This window comes from Ambystoma mexicanum, chromosome 5p (genome assembly GCF_040938575.1).
Source record: "Ambystoma mexicanum isolate Mex_15411 chromosome 5p, UKY_AmexF1_1, whole genome shotgun sequence".
Classification (NCBI taxonomy): domain Eukaryota; kingdom Metazoa; phylum Chordata; class Amphibia; order Caudata; family Ambystomatidae; genus Ambystoma; species Ambystoma mexicanum.
In genome coordinates, this window is record NC_090930.1 from 1,070,244,695 (window position 1) to 1,070,263,368 (window position 18,674).

General features: G+C 44.5%; 1 protein-coding gene across 1 annotated transcript in view; it reads left to right on the plus strand.

Annotated features, from left to right (window-relative positions):
• DCDC2 (doublecortin domain containing 2) overlaps positions 1-18,674 on the plus strand; it is a 770,556-nt gene that overhangs the window by 343,476 nt on the left and 408,406 nt on the right. Inside the window, exons 3-4 of the mRNA XM_069613571.1 lie at positions 4,770-4,846; positions 4,963-5,094. Of these exons, the coding sequence (XP_069469672.1) occupies positions 4,770-4,846; positions 4,963-5,094 (209 nt within the window). The remainder of the gene's footprint in view (positions 1-4,769; positions 4,847-4,962; positions 5,095-18,674) is intronic.

Consider the following 18,674-nt stretch of genomic DNA (forward strand, 5'->3'; position numbering starts at 1 on the left):
GTATAGAACCAGGAGTCCCCCCAAGATCTTGCAAACACCTTATTCATGTTCCCCATCAAATGAGTTTCTTGAAGCAAAAGTATTTTGGCATTGTGACGCTCCCCATAAGCCACCACCCTATGCATTTTGGTGTGGTTATTTAGGCCCTGCACATTCCAACTAAGGAGCTTGCAGGAATCTTGTGTTACTGATCCAGCCGCCATGCCATCCTAAAAGCCATGATCTCCCTAAACACGTCTTCCTTCAAAAATACACTCTTACGTCCTCCCTCAGCATACTGCAATGTGAACTCTTTTCCAAAAACTCCAGTGAACCACCAAAAACCCTTCACTTTCCCCCACCCCCACAGCCAATCCACAACCAACCATGCCCTAGCCCATCCCCTCTCCCCACTGCCCAACTCCAACCTTCAGCAAACAGACCCCATCCCACCATCCCTACTCACCAACTCGGGTTAGCACCCAGGAACGTCGGACTCAGCAACCCTTAACCCAGCACTGCAACCACTCCTAGAAGGGGCAGGCCATCCATCCAAAAAGCTAGCAACTGTACGGTACCATTACATTATCAAACCTGGCCCTAGCAAAGCCCCACAAATCTACCCCCCCACGGCTAACCACAGTATGTTCCATCATTAGTAGTTGTTGGGCACTAGAAAGGGTAGCTCACTGCGCTTGATCTTGGACCTTGGTAACCTACTGCTCGTGATGGGGTTCCAGTGAGAAAGTTCTCTTCTTTCTCTAAATCGTATTTTGCAAAAAGGAGATTGAGCCCTGTTCATCTGAGCTCTGGGTTACTGATTTATTCTTTTTTTTGTTTTTACTTTATTGTGAATTTAAAACGGATTCATTCCAATATGTCCGTATTTGCAAAAAGAAAATATTATAGTCAATTTGTTGGTGCTATATTTATTACAAGAAGTCAGCCAACGTGTGTTTCGCTCCTCAGGGGTCTTTCTCAAACTGTGTGGGGTGATGGTGCAGTCATTTCTGAAGGGTAGTGGATAAAGGTCTGGGGTGCATTGTCCTGTTCATGCCTCGGTATGGTCAGATTACCAATATGGTCCCAATTTGGAAAAGTGGACTGATGTCCAAGCTAACGCCCAATGTGGTTTGCTAATCGATAGTTTGCGAGTTAGAAAAAGCTGTGAGCCCGGTTGGGCTTGTAGTGGATGCCTCTGCGGTTATGGTGATCTTTTGAAAGATCACTGTGACCGCAGGGACATCCACTGCAAGCACCCCAAACCTCAATCCACTTCCCTTCAGAAATGACTGCACCATTGGCTGTGATCTTTTCTTTTCGCAAATATGTACACATTGGTATAAATCAGTAACCAAGCACTTGGGTGAACAGGGCTCAATCGTTTTTTGAAAATGTTCATTCATTAGGTAGCACCCAAAAAACTCAAACCAGGTGGGGTATGTTCACCAGGACCCACAACATAATAACATCACAGCACTCCCCTAAAGCAGGAGCCCGGCAGATCCAAGGCAATATCCAATACGTCACCCGTTAGGCAACGTCTCAAGGAAGTCCTGTATCTCCACCGGGGCTGTAAAAAAGTATGTTTTGTTATCGTGGATCAGTCTCAGTTTGGACAGGTAAAGCATAGAATATTGTATGAAGCACTTAGCCACCGCAAAGGATAGGTGAGCCCTCTGAACCATAAGGGTACAATCTGGATAGAATGACGCCCTGTCCCTTTTATAATTAAGATCCCCAAGATCACGGTCTCTCCGCAGGATCGTATCGCAGTGTCGATAGTTCAGGCACCTCGCTATCAGAGGGTGCAGGTTTTGTCCTGGCCTAGGCACCTGCGAAGATGTCGGTACGCTCCACCAAAAACTAGGAAGGGGGGCCTGTCATCACATCCCTGATAACGTTTTCCATAAATGACTCCTTGTCCCATGGGGGCACAGATTCAGGGATCCCTACCACCCAAATGTTGTTTCTGCGGGACCTTGCCTCCAAATCCTCGTTCTTATCTTTGATTGCTTTCACCTCCTGTTGCAGAGCTTGCATCACCTGTGTTGTCTCTGCACTGGTATCCTACAGGATCCCCACTCTGTACTCAGCCTCCAAAATGTGCCCACTCTCCTTATCAATGTGCTCCGGCATGCAGTCCACCTGATCTGCCTTACCGTCTAATTTGGTATTCATGTAAGAAAACCCGTTCTTCATTTCAGAATGGTCTGCCCCAACACTCAGATCTGCGGCACTGAGGCCCATCTGTGTCTCCTGATCCATGCTCAACTCTGGCGCTGATCTCTTGTCAGTGCCTGCGACCAGACCCTCCTTGTACGTGAATTGCAAACACCTTTGCTTCTTGTTACCCTTGGCCATCAAGTTGGCGCCCACTGACACTCAGCCAGCAGCTGTCAGCAAGCAATCCAAATAGTCCTCCAAACGTGCACCACAAAGCTCCAAAGTCTCCCCCCCCCCACTGTTCAAGCCTCACAGCTGAGCCCAGGTGCAATAGTAAACATGAGCTTTACCAGCACCAGGGATTCACCAGAGCGCCTTCTCTAGTCTGCATGCGGCACACCAGCTCCAGCCAGGTGCGCTCCCCCAGCGAGCATCCTCCAACACAGTTTAACTGGCACTATGATGTCAAAGCATCAACTGGGTCTGCTCAATAAAAAAACAACTGACCTCTTGTTATGGTGTGGCGACTCCTAAGTGCCTCAGAGCACTCTCATTCAAATGGTAAATGTAGGAAATAAAAATAAAAATAAATAAATAAATGCATTTTAAAAACTGGAATTCCTGCCTTTATTACCAGGTTTGCCACGTGTCAGCATCACTCCTTACTCCCCTGCTCTCTCCGTGGAGCCCAATGTAGGGCCAAGGGCTTAAACACCTCCACTGGACCTTCACACTGCAGCAAGCAGGCAGCGCGCCCCAGCGTCTCCCGCACACTCAACAGCCTCACCAGGGGGTCTGCCTCCGATTCCTCTTCCCTCCCAGAGCTCACGACTCCATTGACAGTGATCCTGTTTAAAACGGGCTTGTAGCACGCTTCCTCCTGCTGCCAAACAAGCCTGGGTCATCTCTGCAGCCTGTCCGCACACCGGATGGCTCTGATGTGTGTTCATGCCAGCACCTGCTCGTCACCGCTGCAGGCTCAGATCCCACGGTGCGGCGCGCCACCCTTCCAACTATTGGGTTCTGTTTAACGGGGTCTGATGACCTAAAAAAGTAGTACACTGGGGTCACGGTCTCATACTGCAGCCAGCCGGCAATTCAACAGCTCCAACTGTGCTGCAACGGCGAGACTGGGTTCCTCCCTCCTGGGATTCCCAAACAGAGCTCAGAGGGTCACAGCCATCCTGGTCGCGAGCGCCCCCCTTGGTTAGTAATTCTTATGCATTTGCCGCTTGGTTGTAGGCCTAATGATACATATGGAGTTTCTTTCTTATTATATTTAAGTTATTACTTCCATGGTGTAGAAATGCTTCGGCTCATTGCCCCTCAGTCTTTTAGATCATTTGTTCTTGCGTCTTCCACTTGTTTATCTTCAACTTTTTTGTTTGTTTTGTTACTCATTTCTGTACACACACAGAGTAGCTCGAAGCACAGCCTCTAATATAGGAGTTCGCTGTATCTTAAATAATGCAGTGCTCACTATTAAACTTCACTAACGTGTATCTTTCTGTACATATGATGTACTGGTCATCCAGCTAGTAGTGGTAGAGTTTGAGTGGTAATGAGTGTCTTTATTTCATGAAGCTGAAGTTAAGTGTGTCCAGTCCACAAAATGTGTTTCTTAAAATGAGAGAAACGTTGGTTTCAATCCTCACAAATATTCTTCATGATTTAGACTTTTGCTGATGTTTTTTTAAGCCGCTGACATGTCAGGATAATATCTTAAACTAAATTTGGCTGCGATTCGAATACCAATTTGCCTCATTTGTCTTAATTTTGACTGTAATCTTTTCAGTATTCTTGTCTAAGTTTAATGTAGTTTAAAAAAATAATGTGACACTCGGATACGTTTTCTTTTTACATTTCCATTTGTGTCTTCTTTTCTCCAATTGCTTATTATTATGGTTTTACTCTGCTTATTGGATCGCATATTGTATGATGGGCTTGTGTGTTGCTAGCGGTCTTTTAATCCTACTCCTGAATGGATGGTATTAGCATTATTGACCTAAAACATATGACCTAAAACATTTGATCAAATTGTTTTGACCTCTTTTTGGTCAAATTTAATTATATATATATATATATATATATATATGGTGGGTAAGGGTAAAGATTAGGTTGTGAAGTGGCAGGGGTCTCCCATGAAGTGGGGGAAGTGGCAGGGGTCTCCCATCGCATTTTAGACCGGAGAAAAGGTCAAATAAATTCGATCAAATGTGATTAGGTCAAATGTTTTAGGTCAAATAGACCCAAACTGAATGGATAATGATGTGGATTAAGGTTCCACTCCTCAGTGGTTACAATTATGGTCAACCCGCCTACACTTCTTTGCTTTCACTCAGTTGTGAACACTCTCATTTCGGGAGTCAGAAGCAATGATGAAGCATGATCGGTGGCTTTCTATATCCTGGACAGGCGTTAGGAAGGGATATGAATTTTGACATCACCAAATTATAAAAAGTTGGTAAATTGCGGCAAATAGCCTAAATAGGGAGATCCATGGTGGACATTAATGTACATTTGTGATTAGTTTAAAAATACAGAACTGTTTGGAAAATGTTGATTGCGGATTGGTATCTGAAACATGCAGACGTTCACATAACTTCTCTGACCTCTTCTCTCAGGTGAAGCCAGTAAGCCACAGCAGAATCAATGTCTCTGCGCGCTTCCGGAAACCTATCCAGGAACCATGCACCATATTGTGAGTAAACAGAGGTTCTTTCATGAGTTCAGCAAAGATATCAAAGGACACAACGATTGTTGTCAATTTGATTATCTGTATATCTTCCCTAACCCTGTCCCTTTTCTTTTCCTCAGCGTGATTGCAAATGGAGACATTTTGAATCCTGCCATACGTTTATTGATTCCCCGCAAATCCGTCAATCAGTGGGAGCACGTCCTTGCAATGGTGACAGACAAAGTGCACCTGAGAACAGGCGCTGTGCACAGGTGAGTAGTTCACCAAATCAGATAGTTTATGTATTACTACAGCTGTGATGAGGAGAGCGCCTGTCAGATGGGTGACGCGTAGACATGGTTTTCTTTGACACCCACCAGCAGCCCTATTCTCACTCAGAAAGCTGGTTCATCTTCAGATTCCCCCCAGAAAATGCTTTCACTTAAAATAATGTACTACAGCAACCATCCAGCACCTCTTAATGGTTGCCCAGGTTTCCGTTGCTTGAATAACCCGAAGCCAAAATTAAGTTTGGCTAGTGTTTGAGAGGCGATTGGGTATTTCAATTTGATTTGACTGAATTAGTTCTTTGTACAATGGGAACAGGTGTGTTTTAGCATCGAATGAATTGTATTTTATTTCATTTCCTTTTAGTATGTATTATATGTTTTAAGTAAGTAATTTGATTATCAGGTTGCTTAATTATTCTTGTTTTATTTTGTTTTTTTAGAATTTTGTATAGATATTATGTAATTATGTGAAAAGTGTATTTAACAACTGTAACACAATAATACATAAAATAAAAAATAAGTTAAGTATACACTGCCAGGGTGCAGGTTTGAAAGCTGCAATAGGATAAAAGACACAACTCAAAAACATGTTTGTTAAGTAAAAACAAGTCGGTATGACGGGGATGCAGTTATGGGACATTCTGAAACGTGGAAACATTGCTTGGAAGCGCCTATTGCTTGCTTCTTTTTATGCAAGCACATTGGGACTTTGGGTTTGAGATCTTAGAGTCCCTTTGTAGTAGGACCTTCTAGTCTCTGGCCCTGAACGCAAAATATATAAAGACCAGTGCCCCATGGGTCACCTTGGCACCTAATCCCTGGCAACACTTAGATCCTGGGAGGCTAAAGCTTTTAGCACCAGTCATTTGCTTGGCTGAATGGCCAAATAAACAAAACGGCAAGATTATGTAGTCAGTGGCTTCCTAGCTGCGCATCATTGCATGCCAACAGATGCACAGAGGTAAGCCACAATGAGAGCTGCGGGGCGGAGGCTGTGAAAATGGCAGTGGTGGCCCTGGACAGCACACCCGAAGAAACAGAGTGGGGGAGATGAGCAGGCAACTGCACCACCTGCTGGCTGCGGAGGGGTGAGGCGGTGGGTAACCTGGAAGAGAGAGGCAGAGGCTGGATGGAAGGGAAGAGTGAGTTCTGGGCACACAGTAGCCTTGTGGAGTCAGGAATCACAAGCACTACCAGAGATTAGTGCACATAACTCATGCCTCTTGATTGACTTGACTGCTGCCAACATTCAATTAAGGATGCTAATTGGATCATATGCCATATGAGAGGAACCCACACTACACCTGGTCATGCCATGAATCTGCGTTGTTCGTGGTCAGTAGACTGTGATGTTGGAAGCCTGATGCACAACATGTTGCATACCGAAGCGCAGACATGAATGGTGCTGCATTGGGGCCAGGGCAAGTAAGTCGAGGGGGTGGGAATGATGGGAGAGGGTTGACTTGGACAGAAAGACTGAGCTTCTCTGGGAAAGTCAAATCTGGGTGTTTTTGCATTTGTGGTGTGTTTGAAATTTAGGCTTTGTTTCCTCCTCTAGGAAAATCAAATCTGGGTTATTTTTTTGTCACCAGCTCCCTCTCACTTTCTCCTCAAGCACTTCCTTGTCCACCCTCTCCTCTAAGTGCAAGTGAACCTGTTCACATGCACGCACATATTGTTCCCTTCTTCTGCCTCCCGTCTTCGCCTTCCTCCATGTCCTGCACTCCTCCTCCCCCTATCCCCTAATTTCTGTTTCTGCACATGCACACTTCGAATTGTCTCACGGTCTAGTAGGAATGTTATTTTATGTCTTTCCTGCTTTATCCGATGTTGTTCCCTGTTCATCTCAACCTTAACCTCCCCTCCTCCCCCTGTCCCCTCTTTTCTGTTTCTTCACTTGCACGCTCCGAATTGTCTCACAACTTAGTAGGAACATTATTGTTTGTCTTTCCCTGATCATCCCAACCTTCAAGTCCCCTCCTCAGCCTCTCCCCCATTTCTGTTACTGCACTTGCAAGATACGAATTGTCTCACAACTTAGTAGGAACATTATTGTTTTGCCTTCCCAGTTCTTCGCAACCTTCATCTCCCCTTCCTCCCTCCCCTGTTTTCTTGTTACTGCACTTGCATGGTCCGAATGCCTCAAGCCTTAGAAGGGACTTTATTATTTTCTTTTTTTTCTTCCCTTCCTCCCCCTAGCTTGTCTTGATGCACCTTGATATGATATGGTATGATATGATATGGTATGATATGATATGGTATGATATTATAGGCTATTTATACACTTTGCTGTATTATACACTTTGCTGTTACTTGTACACTTTGCTGTATAGGTGCATTATAAATACCCAATAAATAAATCAATTAAATAAAAAAATAACAACTTGAACACCCCCTTTAATTTAATAATGTATGCATAAGATACAAGCATACTTAATTGTCTGCATCAATGCCCGACATAACATGTCATGTTTTAGTTCATTAGGCTCTAAATGCTGAACATTCATCAGGGGCTACAAAAAGCGCTCAAATCAATAGCAGGAAGGAAACACACTTTCATACTTTTAAGGAAAGTTCTACAGTATATTATTGCTCCCATCTGTAAACCAAAAATCAGCACACGCAATTAATGCCAATGCTTTCATTGTGTGAATTTAGAGAACAACCCAGACCTTTTTTCTAGTACCTTTTCGCATCAGGCGGGGGTGGGGGTGGGGTGCGGGGCGGGTAGCATATAAATTGCTGCTAGGCACTATGCAATTAACTGGAGCTGAATCTGAAAGAAATCAGATCAAATGCAGCTAACTTCTGTGGCTGTCAAACCCACTGTCCCACCACAAACATCCAAAACCACCTCACGTGTGTTACCCAGCAACAAAACTTACTGACTCTATATGTGCCAAAGCTGATTCCAATCATGGACCCGAAATGGGGGAAAGGGGGAGGAGGGGTCTTGAAGGTTGGGATGATACAGTCAGGGACGTTGTTTTGATAGTCTGGTTGTGGTAAAGTGACTGGAAGGATGTATTTCATTGTATCCCGTGTATGGACGCAAAAGTTACACCTTAAAGCATGAAACAATAATAGGATCAAGTGTTCCAATTTCACAGATCTTTGCCAACAATTCGGAGTCTGGGAGATTCCAACAGTTATTTGCATAGGATGCATAAAGGTCTTGTGAAGCTAGAACGGGTTAGGGATTAGGGGGGTCGCTTTAATGTGATTACATGGCATCTCTTTACATAGTCCCATCAGACCTTCACTTCCTGAGCCCTGCATAATCCCATCGCACTCTCTCGCTTACTGAGCCCTGCATCCGGTTTTTGGAATATTGAGTCTCTCTGTGTTTTGAAAGCTCTGGGTGCTAAGTAGCCACACATTTAGAGGTATCCATTGAGACATCAGTAAACCAGTAAAGGTATACATGACTGAATGTTTGCCCAGGTCCTGAAGAAGTTACACAAGTAATCGTTAGTCACTTAAACCGGTCGACCATTTCTAGTGATGTTCTTTGAATAATGTGAGATACATTGAGAAAGTCAGGGTCTTTGTGTGCTCCACCCTTCCAGACTTTGGGTCTTCTGGGGGATGTTTTTATAGTGGATAGAAACTAGATTTGTCTGTACACATTCAGGCGAGGGTCTTATAAAATGACCAGAATTCTCTCCTGACTGCACTGGAATAATCACTTACTATACTTTGAGCAGTTTTTTTGACCTTCTGGTTTTGAGTAATTTTAATATAGTGTTAGTTTAGTTTTAGGGAAATGTTTTTCACACGTCCATTTGCTATAGACGGTGTTAATTTGGACAGTGGCAGTGGCATAGTTACCAGAAAGCCGGGCGAGAATCTGCGTATCACCGGCAAAATTGGTGTAGATGATCCCCCCAGAGTCGAGGAGGTCAAATAGGAGTTTTGTACAGCTATTGTAGAGGGTAGGTGATAGAATCCTTGTGGTACTCCTCGAGGGACTGGGATGGCATCCACGGCTGCATCCCGTACAAACAGTCTCACATGGTTTTACCACTGAGGAAGGAGTTGACCCACGTGGGGGCTTCTGGTGAGAAGTGGAAGTGCTGGTTAAGGTGTTGGCATAGGGTATTATGATCAACCAAATCAAACTCTGCCGAGAGACCGAGTAGGGGCAGAATTGCTATGTTGCCCGAGTCCCGAATTGAATCCATTTGTATTTTTAAGTCCAGAAGGGCTGATTCAGTGCTATATTTAGGGAGGAAGCCTGATTGCCTTTTGCCTATTAGTTGATTCGTTTCTAGGAATTGCTGATCTTGAGCGTAGGCTAGACGGTCCAAGATTTTTAGTAAGAAAGGGACCGTGGTGATGGGGCAGTAGTTGGTGGGGATAGCCGGGTCCAATGATGTTTTCTTTTAGTAAAGGGTTGACCCAGGAAGATTTGATCATGGAAGGAACCGTGCTTGATACAAATGATGCATTAGCAAAGTCTGTGATGATAGGCGTGAGTGTAGATGCACAGAGCTTTACAATGTGAGCTGGACAAGAGTCGCCTTTGCAGTTAGATAGTTTAAGAGTTTGATAGTAGATTCTACTTGCTCAGGTGTGACTGGGATAAATGCAAAAGGGGGGATGTTAGTGAAATGTGCCCCAACGGTAGGTGTAGCCCGGTCCGGCAGCTGAAGCTTGCTGACAAGCAGAGTTTTTGTGCGTTCATTTTAGCAAGTAAAGTCTCTATTTTGTGAGGCAGGGCATCTTGGATAGTGGTACACCAAGCGTTGTCACTTTGTGTATGGACCACGGGTGGAGTAGGTGTTTACAATTCCCGGAGGATTGAGAAGAGTTCCTTACTATTGAAGCTGGCATTAGCACTTCTGTTGTAACTATTAGATTTGCAGTTGAAAACTGATTTCTTGTAGTTGAGGGCCACAGAGGCGAGGGCCTGGCAGTTCTTGGGCGAGTGATGTTTTTTGCAGAGCGGATCAAGGGATCTTTTTTCTCTGCGTAACTGGACCAAATCCTCGAAGAACCAGGAGTTATTGGTCTTGTGAGGTTTAGAGTTTTGGGATTTTTGAGGAGCATGTATGTCCAAGTCCTGGAGCAGGCAGCCATGAAATTGGCAGGCAGGATCCTGAGCCGAGTGGCTGGAGGTTTGTGCTTGCAAGCTCAGAGTGGAGAAAAGGGATGGTTGTCTGTCCTCATGATTCAGCTTGCGAGTAATATGAAACAAGATTGGGTCTAAGAGGAGCAGGTGTGATTTTCTGGAGCTTCATGATGGAAATGGCAATGAGAATGTTGTGGTGATCAGACCAGCGTACTGGATCGATGGAAACTATGTTGTTGTGGATGTTGGCCTTGAGAATCCAATCCAAGATACGTCCTTTGGCATGGGTCGGGGAGGAGATAAGTTGGGTGAAACACATGTCACTAAGGGTGGTTGATAGTGCAGTTGCTTTGGGGTCGGATATGTCATTGACACCAAGTTTAATATCTCCTAGTGTGATGCATTTAGTGGCTAGTTTCATGAGGGGCGTGATTATGAGCAGTATGTCAATATCAGGGAGGCTAGGGCCTTTGCGTTGTCTGTATATAAGAAGAATGTTAATCATGGTTTGAGGGTCAGTGGTTAGCTTCAGGAGTAACATTTCATACCCCTTTGTGGGGGGCAGAGGGCAGGATCTGATGTTCTGATTTGTAGTGTGGACTTTGCTATTCCCTATTCGATAGGTGGCTCACCATCAGTGTATAGGGATAACAGGTATGCAGGATACATTATTTCTTCCCGAGGGATAGAACAAGCTTAGAAATAGATATTGGCGAAGTTATTTGCATGGTGTCCACCTTTGTGTGATACAATACTCATTATGTGGTCTTCCCGATGTTATGAAATTCAACTCCGACCGTCTTTGGTCAACATAGGATCATGGGGAGTCTGGTCCAAAACACCAGGAGGACCACATTATGAGCACCCATGTACTTCAGCATTATCAGGGATCTCATACTGGGGAGGGGCATTGACTTGGGTAATATCTGAATCCCCTATTATTTGCAAAGGGTTCCAGGATTTTGCAGCCGAAGGAATAAGGAGGATTGGGGGGATGCCTAGAAGGAGACAGATAATTCAATAGTGTAGATCCGTTAGAGGGACATGGACCGTCCCCGTCATCGTTGGAAAATGCCTTATTTAATCGCATTTCCTTGTGTTAAAAAATGTATTTGTGTGTGTACACTTCCAGATGACAAGGAGGAATGCTTTGCTTGTGTACCTGTCGCCTACAATTTGCTATTTGCTTGCGTTTTGTGTGGATGATAATTGCAAAGGACTTACACTTCCCAAAGCCTTTATGGGTTGGGTAGTACTGTCCAGCTGCGGTACTCCTGAAGTACTGTGCGGAGGAGGCAACCTGATGGCAATACATTAAGAGTGGCTGTTAACAAATGCAGCTGTGCGGAGGCGCACAGCAATGCACATGACGCTTTATAGCACTTTAATGTTCGATTAGCGTAAAGATTGTTTGACAGTTTTGATCTTGTTTAGCTTCATGGTACAATCAATTGCTTTGTTAGGTTTAATGTTTCTATTGACGGTTTTTGTATACTCTATCATCTATATGAATGTTTGTAATGAAGGTTGTAACCTGGATTCATTTTAAGCCAAAACATAATAACAATACTATAAAACATGATTTAATCGCTTGGCCCTCAGCCTATTAGATAGGAGGATAGCTCAGGGGCAATGGCTTGTCTTTGCCACAGGATGATAATGTTCAGCAAGGCTTCGATCTCAGGTGGAGCGCTTAGAAGCTGGAGGATTCTGGCACGCAGATATAAACCATCACTGCTCATTACAGTGCATCATCATCCATTTCACTGCAAGCACCATCACCTCACGTGGAGCATAATTTGTGTTCTTTTTTCATTAAACCTTCCTAGTCATTTGTAAATGCCTATGATGGGGGGGGGGTTCACACTTGCAGCCCCCGAGGGATGGGGGGGGTCACACTTGCAGCCCCGAGGTCTCCCTTTCTACCCTTGTGGTCTCCCTTGCTACCCCTAAAAAAAGAAAATACTTTATTTATTTATTTATTTATTACAAATTGGAGCACCTGGGCTCTGGCCATTGCCATGTGCCTCTTTGTTTCTAGAGTGTCTGGCTTTATACAGGCTTCTTAAAAAAACAGGGCGTTCCACAAGTGTAACACTGAGTAATGACCCTAAATAAGAAAGAATAGGAATAACAACTAATTTGTCTTTCTGGAATTCTAAACAATAATTGCTAGACTCATTTAAGGTTTATTTCAGGCACCCTTCAGGGGTGAGTCCCTGATTTAGTCTGTTCTTAAACACCTCAAGTTCACAATGCAGACAAAATCCTCCAAAAAGCATCTAGAGTCGAATAAGCATCCATTTTGGATGATGTATTTTGCTTTTCGCAAGTTGCAGTTATAGCATGTTTTTTTCTGCCAATACATATGTTGATCCGTTCTTGTATATAACGTTACAGTGATATGTTAACCATATTTCTCATAGTGTACTTAGAAACAATGCTATGTGGTGCCACTGCTTGTTTTATCAAGGGGTAAACGGTTGTGTTTCGTCGCTTCCCGTGATGTCACTTTGGAGTGGGGTCAAAGGACATAACTTCCTGTGATGTTATCAGAGGTCAAGGGTCATTTGATGTAACTTCCGCTAACCCTGTCGTTTTGGTGAAATGACGTCCCTTAGCGCAGCTTCATCTTGATTTCGAGCACACGTGGTCTCTGAATTTCAATAAATTCATGCCAAAAGTGTTACGAACTTTCTATAATAACACTTAACAGCTCCCACTTTTCGGGAGAGCACACAATTCCTTAACCTACATGTATTTGCCTCAAACAAACTGATTAAACAGAATGTATATTTGCAATTATGGTGACAAAAACGTCTTTAGGAGACTTGGGAAGGCAAACTTATCCCCCACCACTACTTAACTACGCAGCCACGCAGCTTCTGATTACCACACACATTTCAACTGGAACGCGGGCAATTAGAGCGGTTTACCAGAACAACGATTTCATTGTGGTTTCCCAGAGGTTTGTGTTTGGTCAGTCCTGGCCACAGGATGTGTGCTTAAGTGCCCTGACTTCTTTTACTTACTGGTTTAGTATTAACCAGATGTTTTGAACACTCCTTCGAGGTGATCCGTGTTTTTTAATCTGTAACGAGTTAATGCATGCATTGGAAATAAAAGTGTTACCGCGACGAGGGCTCTTCCCGTCAGGCGATGTTGTGCTCCCATGTAATAGGTTACTGCATAAATGCCCGAAGGGTTGTTGGCATTGGCGACAGGACTGTTTGGCATCATTTTGCGTGCGTTATTTTAGAAACACAACATTGAGCTCAGTTACAGCTCCCTTAATTCCAGACTTGTGGGGACAGCGCCACCTCGCGGTCAGTGGGACCTGTTCCCAGTTACATTTATTGTGGTCACCTTGTAAATAAATGCACCCAGCCTTTTGCCCACACTCAAACATGAGGACGTGTCAGCGTCTCCAAAATGACACTGAAATATATCGTAGAACATGACAAAACCAGTGGTGTAACACAAAATTCGCACGCACCTCTTTTGAGCCATGCAGAGATCCTCCTCCCCAAGCTCCTCAACATAGAACGGGACGGGTTACACTCCGGGCCAGCCTGGAACACTGCGCATGTGCACTAGCAGTGATGATCATGTCGCTGCAGGGGAACGCACACACTCCACTAGCTGAAAGTTGTAAATATGTTTTTAATCAAAGCTTAAATCTTTCACCTAGTGTAGAAACAAAGACCAGTGCCTGGTTGCTGGCACCCAAATGTATCATCCAGCAGTGGCAGTTGGTGAAATGTTTAATTGAAGGGGCATAAAAATGTGCCAAAAGAATGCAAGAGCGACTCAGCTTAGCGATGTAGTCCGAATCAGCAAAAGGGGTTCAGTGAGGGTTCTCCATATCGTGAACATTGTGGGTTAAAATGTCACATTATGCAGCACACTTTCTGTGAAAAATTTAGCAAACAGCCAGACAGTTTGCAATCAGTTGTGTAGGATAACTCATGAAAAAAATCCAATAGATGTAAGTCATCAAGAATGCACGGGAGCATTTCCCAATGCATTTTCATGCCTTACCCAACAATACATATCACTATGAAAAAAAGTGTTCATGCTAGCTGTGCCAATACAGGTCCATGCTGGCTGCACCAATATATGCCAGTTTTCCTATATAAGAACATACTCATGTTTGCTTTGGCATAAGACAGTAATTATACTATAAAAAAACCATATCCAAGCTTGCTATACCAATCTATACTACTAGCCCCAGGTAAGACATATATCTGTTGGCTTTTCCATTAAAATTCCATGCCACAATAAGAAAACATGTTGAAACTGGCTCCAGTCTACTCCAGCCTAGACACGTAAGAGCACTTATCATGCTTGCTTTATCATAGATGTTCACTAAAAAATTGCATGCCACAGTGAGAAATAGCTAGTCTGGCTGCACCAAAATGCCACTCTAGCCACGTAATAACAATAATCAAGTTGCTTCTGCCCAAAAATTTCCAGTAAAACATGCCAGGTCACTTTAAGGAAATGTCAACAATTCCCTAGTCCTCATTGGGCACCTAGCATCTCAAACATACACACAATCACAATGATACCCATTCACCCACCAGTCACTCACCCATAAACATTCTCTCATATTCATTCACACGCACACCCAGATCATTCACACTGCACTCTCTACATGCGCACTCACCCATAACATTGACACACAATCACATTCATACCCATTCACCCACCAGTCACTCACCCACACACCTCTCGCATTCACTGACATGCTCATCCAGAACATTCTTACTGCATTCTCCACATAGGCACCCACCCAGAACAGAAACACCCGCAAGATAGGTTAAATCTATGTTTCAAAGTAGTCCAGAGAGGATGAAACTGGCTACCCCAAGCCACCTTAAATGACACCCCTTGCCCTTTCGTGCCCCATTTATCTAGCCAGGGGAAGCGTTGGGTTCGTAAGGATCTACATTTTCTACAAACAGAAGCTCTTGCTAATGCAGCTTTTGCCATTTGTTATCAGTCTAAATAACAAGTGTGAGTGTGACTAATGGCAAAAGGGGCGGGGGCAAAAATGTGGACTCAAGGAAGAGAGAAGGGAAGAATGGAGGAAGGGAGAACATGATGAAGAAAGAGATGTGAGGATGAAGAATAGAAGTAGGGCGGGAGAGAGGTAAGGATGGATGAAGAGAGGAAAGGATGGAGGAAAAGAGGGAAGGAAGGAGGAAGAGCAGTAAGAATGGAGAAAAAGAGGGATGAGGGAGGAAGAGAAGTAAAGATGGAGGGCGGGAGGAAAGGAGGAATGGAGAAAGGTTAGTATGGGGGAAGGAAGGGAGATGTGGATGCAGGGAGGAATGGAGGAAAAGAAGAAGGTCGGGATGAAGGAAGGTTCCCCCGATTGCTTACCAGCAATCTTTATTACACTTAGGTATTCCCTTCCTTGTCGCAGCCCATAACACGCGGTGCTTCGTCTTGCACAGAACTCACACTATGTTGCTAGTATCTTTTGAAAGAACGTTTGAAGCCCAGCCTACCTGACTATCCTAACCCCCACTCTCAAACACCATGCATGTCTGCCAAGCCCCCTTATCACCTTTATAACAAAGAATGGACATATCACAGCAGGGGGAGCCTGCGAGAAGGACTGTGACGAGCAAGACCAGTACTCAATGAAAAGAAGATTAATTCGGGCACTAACCCTTCTTCCCCTTTCATTCTCGGAGCCCTTAACATTTTATGATAAAGCAGGCATTCCATACCTTTACTTGAAGGACTCACAGAGATAAGACTTGTTCAGCACATCTATCTAATTTTAAATAAAGAAGTGTTCTTAAAAGTCAGCAGGACCTGAGAGCATCTCATCCAAAGCTTGAGGCAGTAGAATCCATCCCATGCAGTGTGTAATGATTAACAAATGGAGATGTGGTATCAAAACAATCTGAACAGATGCGAGGTGCACCAAAGTGAGAATCACTGAAACTCAATAGGTGTGAGGAAAATGCAATACTAACGTCTCTAATAATTCACAATTATTTCAGGGGCAATCGGGTGGTGCCCCGTGACCTGTTGGGGCTCCGGCATCAACTAACCAAAACACATACCAGTCGTTTGACTGTTGACCTCGCCTGCACTCCTCTGGGTCCGACAGCACTCTGTAGTTAAATTGAACTTCTACACCAAAATTCCAAAAATGTACCCTAAGTATATCTTACAACAAGTGTGTTTAATACAATTAATCACATGAATTTGTTCACAGGTGCTATTAAATACAATCCTGCATTTTTCTCTAAAGCCAAAAACTAATTTGAATCCATAGGGTCTAAATCACATTACATGTGTAGAAATGTACATATGGTCAGATGAAAACATCAAACATTCATCTAGCTATTCATTGCACATTGCTATCATGGAATGCCTTTTTTGATAAGTCTCAATAGTAAAACACTCCAATATGCCTACGCGTTTCAGAATCACGAATTACATTTTCAAGGCTGTCAACCTGTTACTTTTTAACATTCTTAACATTCATGAACATCTTTCAACTGGTGGATTCTATCACAATGGTAAGGAACTCAGAAGTAATCTAGTAAGTGTAGCCAGTTTGTAAAGACACTTCTCTTCCTCAGACTTCTGTAATATACATGGATCTGTCGGCACCCGAACAGGGACTTGAACCCTGAATCCTCAAATGGAGAGGCCTATATGCAAGCGCTACATATTTTAACCACAGACCGGCAGGCAGTGCCAACCCTGTTCTGTGAAAACATGCAAATAATGAGCTTTTGCGGAGTATGTAGCCCAGAAGAGTGCCAATGAACATTAGCACTCCAGCACTTCACCTCTATTCTTATGACTGTAGGAGTCCCACGAAGCAGGAAGGAGCGGAAGGGAGAGCCTGCCTTACATCATGACACGAGGATGGTGCGGGAAGTTGGCTATGGGCTCTACAGCACAGTTAGGAGAACCCATAGCCCCACAGGGGCCAATTCCAAGTGGAGACCACCGGTTCAGACCCAAGGAATGTCCAGGTGTCATCCAAATCCAGGCTAAGAAGAATTCATGAACGAATGGGGAACAGTGGTAACCCAATGGAGCTAATCTGGTGACAGTTCCAAGTCAGGGCAGGTATCACAGGAGGAGGGGAGCTGCAGGGACACTGATATCAGAAGGGAACAGAGTCTGGGCATACAGGAGGAGATCAGACTCCAGAGGCAGCAGAGTGCAGAGGGCAGGCTAAGAAGGGAGAGGTCTGCAGCTCCGGCAGGGGGTGGGGGATGTGGGACGCAGCAAGTTGGAGCATATGTTTCAAGGGGTTGTGGATGAGCGAGGTTGATAGCCAAGTGGCTGGAACAGACACAATGAGGTCCTCTGTATTGTTTTTCATTAATTTCAATTAGTTGGTCAGTCTGGTGGAATGTTTATGTATGGCCTTTGTGAAATCAATTGCTTCTACTCACTGATCTGATCTCTCCTGGAACCCATACTTAATGGTTCCATGTTCTTTCATCCCCAGTTATTTTTCCGATATTTTTTTTGCTGAAAATATGTATTTTCTTTAACTCATCAAATGTTTTTTAAAATATTTGGCAGGGGGGTTCCCCCAAGCACCTCTCCCCTATTATTTACTCCCTATTCCCCAATCCCTACCCATTATGTCCCCTTACCCACTGTGAGAAACCAGAGGGTATTCTCCTACTCCCCTTGGATCTTCTGCTCAGGTGGCCATGGAAAGGCCATCGCTCTTGGATCCCGACGTGGGGGTGGAGAAGCGAAGGAGGATCACCTGGTTACAGAGTCCTTGGCGAATGGTAGTGGGGTACACACAGGTGAGAAATGATATTCCCCTTTTTCTGTGGAGGACCAACCTAATCCTCCCCCAACCTTTATGGGTTACTATAAAGCTGTTCCCCTCATTTCCCCACATGTGACACTTGACAGTTCTGGGACAAGGAAGGAGCGATTAAGAATAGTGAACATTACACCATTTCACCACTCTAGTACATGGACGAGGAAAATGCCTGTAAAGTGCTGTGTGGGTCAGGTATGTCTCTTTAAATATGGTCAGACAAGTCTCATTAGACATCCACACCTGCAGCCTGTAAAGAGACTGCTGGTGTATGAAGAGGGACTAGTGGAACAGAGCATAGAGCAACGGAGAGGCCTGTATTGGAGAGTCCAGCAGCGGGCCCTTGTAAGAAGGAGGCAGCCGTGGTGGGACCAGAGAAGGAGCCAGGATGTCCACAGATATCCCAGAGGACTTGCAGGACCCGAAGCAAGGGAGTTGTGTACTTGCCGCAGATCTGTGACAGACAGCAGGCAGCAGGAGCTGTGGAAAAGCATGACGAAGAAAGGACGCCACCTTCGTCCATGAAGAAGCATTTCAGGTGCCGGCGTGCAGAAGCAAACACATGGCAAGCAAGCAGGGCTCGTGTAGGCGGACTTCCCGGCTTCAGAAGTGGAGAAGAAGCAGCGGTAGATGCTGAGAGGAGTGTGTGTCAGGGAGCGC